Source organism: Schistosoma mansoni, chromosome 1 (assembly GCF_000237925.1).
Source record: "Schistosoma mansoni strain Puerto Rico chromosome 1, complete genome".
Taxonomy (NCBI): Eukaryota; Metazoa; Platyhelminthes; class Trematoda; order Strigeidida; family Schistosomatidae; genus Schistosoma; species Schistosoma mansoni.
In genome coordinates this window covers 60439253-60443270 of record NC_031495.1, presented here as the reverse complement: position 1 = coordinate 60443270, position 4018 = coordinate 60439253, and the positions used below count along the sequence as shown (strand labels likewise).

Below are 4018 nucleotides of genomic sequence, written 5' to 3'. Positions count from 1 at the left end.
TATTGTATACGATGGCTAGTATTAGAATGAAAGAGGAATATTTTTTCATTATATTAAATTATTAACAAGTTATATCAGTATTTTCATAGTTGAAAGCGTGAGTCAACTGATGCTAGACCACCAAGGAAAACCTGGAAGCACTGGACGGCCGTTTCATCTTATTGTGGGACTCCTCAGCAGTGCGCATCCATGACCTCGCCTCACGCTTTCAACTATGAAAATACTAAATCTCCACAAAACCCCTTTTGATTATATCAGTATATTAATTATTTAACGAATTTTTTTTCATTCACTTTTGAACTTTTCACTTGTTTACCTTTAGAAAAGAAGATAAAAAAGATAAAGATGATGATGTTTTTCTTTTCTTAATGAAACGTATCATTCATTGTCAGATATAATAATATCTGGTTTTTACATTTTCTAACTTAATCTGGTTTTAGCTTTCAGATATTATTAACAGTTTTAACTCTGATAGTATTTGTTTAATTAATGTTTAGAATTTAAATAATGTAATTTTTAACTGGGGTAGGGGGTGTTGGAGGGAATAAAACAGAGGAAAACAATATGCAATTATCGATTTGGTGGTAAGGGTATGGATAAAATAGCAGGTGTTCATGAAAATTAATGAATTTAACATTGAGATTGCATAGAAACAAAACTATAATAATAATAATAATAATAATAATAATGATAATAATAATAATAATCAATAACATATTGTTTTTAATATAATGGTCTAGAACAGTGTAATTAGGTTTAGAAATTGTTTACATTTCTATATTTTTCTAATGTACTTTACTTAATATTAACAATGGTGTTGTACAAGTAAAAAGTATGTTCATAGTTGAAATCATGAGTCAATTGAAGCTAGACCACCATGGAAAACGTAGAAGCACTGGATGGTCATTTCGTCAAGGCGGGATCGTGGATGCACACTGCTGAAGAGTTCCACAATGGGACGAAATGGCCGTCCAGTACTTCCAGGTTTTCCATGGTGGTCTATCTTCAATTAACTCATGATTTCAACCATGAAAATTATGGAATCTCCACAAAACCCCTTCTGATTAAAAGTATATTAGAACCTACATTTTATTTATTAACTTTGATATGATTGTCAAGAATCAAACTTAATAGTCAATTCTTACTTCATTGATTGATGAATGACTTACAAAGATATTTATTTTACAGTTGTTTTCGTGTAATATTTATAATTAATTAGTAAAACTTCTTGAGGCATCGAATTTAGAACTTTCAGGCCTCACAACGATCATGTTACACTTTCGAACTGACAGTTTGTGATATTTGTACGAACTAATGATGTTGTTTTTGCATGATTACCCACTGATTTCGAATTGCAAATATAATACGTTCATTTGTGTTCATCTAGTTCTACTTGATGTAAATTGCACTATTTCGGGAAATCCTAGTTAATACAATAATTCCAATACTTCTAATCATCATACAGTTCTTTGATAACATTTTCGTATTTAGTCATTTGAAAATAATGAGCAAACATAACCTGACACTAATGACATATCATATCACCGTCACAATTCACTGAGTTAAGAAAAAAGGTATGTCAGGCATGATAAGTTTTTTTAAAAGAAATTGTTAATTATATTTCAATATGGTGAGGGTAATAATGTTCAGTTGGTTTTCTGAATAAACATTTTGACCCCCTAAATATTATATTTAACCATTGTCAGATAAATCGCTTAAATCTACAGTGAATGCATTTTCAAAATGCATTTGAAATTTGTATTTCATTCTGTCATTATCGTTTTGTTGTTATCATTCCTCATTTAATGTCATATTCTTCCCTAATTTATATTTTACAGAGTTTCGTTTCGTTTCGTTTTTTTCAGATCAAAATCTCATACAATCATACCACTTAAAACATTCAACACAGCGAAATAATAACAATCAAGCATTGATCCTGCAAAGAGGTTTTTATATGATTACTTATATACATTATGTCTCTTAATCAGTTTGTTCGGCGAGTTGAAATCAAGCTTTGATCAAGCATAATTTGGAATAAAACGTTTGTTTGCTGTTGTTAAATAAACTCATTAATGGAACTGTTCAGTTGTAGAATGAAATTTATTTCGTTATATTACTGTATTTGGATTTGTAAATCATTTTATTCAAAAATAAGCTTTATAGCTGAAACAAGCATCAACTTCGGAGGTAGCGGTAATCGTTCTAGTCACTTCACTCATTTTAGGGACTGTTGAGGAGAGATAATTTTACCAGTAACTTTGATGACTTACTGTCTGTCTAAATGTAGAAGATAAAAGTTTTCCTCCTGAACCAACATCAGCTAACAAATCATTTAACTTTTGTGGAGCTTCAGAAAATCGTCTTCTTATGGTCCAGAACACGTCATCAGTGACCATAACACACTATGTAAGTTCTCAAACTCCATCCCTCATGGGGTTGCTTATGTGCACTGAAAAAGCAATTGATCGAAGTGAAAGCAGACTATTTTCGGAATGCAAAAGCATTGTAATCAAAAACTTAAAGAACCTAATTGAAGAGAAGTACTAATTATTTATTTCTAATTCATTAGTTTTAAGAGCTATACAACAAATCTGCTAGAAAGCTTGAGGTTGAACAAAATGTTACAAAACTGAATGTACAAGGTGTATTCCCTCTCATTTTTTAAAGCTTTTTATCAACTATCTCACCGTTATATATATATATACATTCAACATAATAAAGATTGGCTAATGTTCTACGGAAATCTTTTGAATCCATCATCACGAAACTGATCTCAGTATTTCTGTCAAATATGTTATCAAATATATTTTTAAAAGTTTCTACTAGAATTTTAATATAGGGACCAATTAATTTATATATTTAAAACAGTTAGTCCCTTTGATAAATTTCGATAGTGTAATAAGATGAAGATTATCAGAACTATGTGATGATATATTAGCTCAATATATTTCGAACAATCTGATCACACCCAATATTCTTGTTAAGAAAATTTATATATATAAATAAAAGGTCAACTAGACAGGGAATGGGGGTTATGAGGAGACAATAATAATAATAATAATCAAATGACCAGGTAAGAGTAGAGGATAAACATCCATCATCATCTATTGCCAAACATGTAATCGAAACAGGTCATAAGATTGATCTAAACTCGGCTTTTGTGGTGTTGTATAAAAGTGTGAAAGGGCGTATACTAAGGTTTATTGAAGCCTTAGCCATACGAAAATTCAAACCCCCTTTGTGTCCTGGGTCCGAATCTCGCGAGCCGGGATCGTGGATGCGCAGTGCTGAGGAGTCCCGCAATAGGACGAAACGGCCGTCCAGTGCTTCCAGGTTTTCCATGATGGTCTAGCTTCAATTGACTCATGATTTCAACTATATAAAATTACTAAAAATCTCCACGAAACCTCCCTCTGATAATTATTCAGAAACAGTTTGTTCTCACCTTAAACCTACCATGGTCATATATTAGCTTATTATCCAGAGTGATTAGGTTTTAAATTGCTTCCACATTATTATTATTATTATTATTATTATTATCCTTGTCTCTTCTTTCCCTCCCCATTTCTAGTCTACTTGACATTTTCTTTTTATATATAAATGTTCTTAACAAGTATATTGGGTGTGATCAGATTGTTCGAAATATATTGAGCTAATATATCATCACATAGTTCTGATAATCTTCATCTTCTTATTACACTATCGTAATTTATATATGATGTTAAACATGACTAGGTTATACAACATAACTAACTACTTGCAACTCATTTACTAAAGTAGTATTGTATACAAATAACTATCTCAACTTTCTATTTGAACCATATAGAATGAAAAAAAAAACAGAAAAATCAAAAACGTTTGGTTAACAGCCTTATATTACTCAAAATAGTTTTATTTATATATTCACAATTGTTATTCAGTTTCTGTGGAATAATTACCTTGTGTTATAAGAACTTTCGTCTAAATTAGAGCGAATAGTTTCACAGTATTTGAGCACCGAGTTGATGTAAGACATTAA

The 4018-nt window shown here is 30.7% G+C and overlaps 1 protein-coding gene across 1 annotated transcript; it reads right to left on the bottom strand.

Moving 5' to 3' along the window:
- Positions 1 to 1958: 1958 nt before the first annotated feature.
- Smp_144100 (hypothetical protein) lies at positions 1959 to 2396 on the bottom strand (the record flags this gene model as incomplete). Its single annotated transcript, XM_018795071.1, has 2 exons — positions 1959 to 2012; positions 2271 to 2396. 2 exons carry the CDS (start codon positions 2394 to 2396, stop codon positions 1959 to 1961), a joined length of 180 nt encoding a protein of 59 aa, XP_018649420.1.
- Positions 2397 to 4018: the final 1622 nt, after the last annotated feature.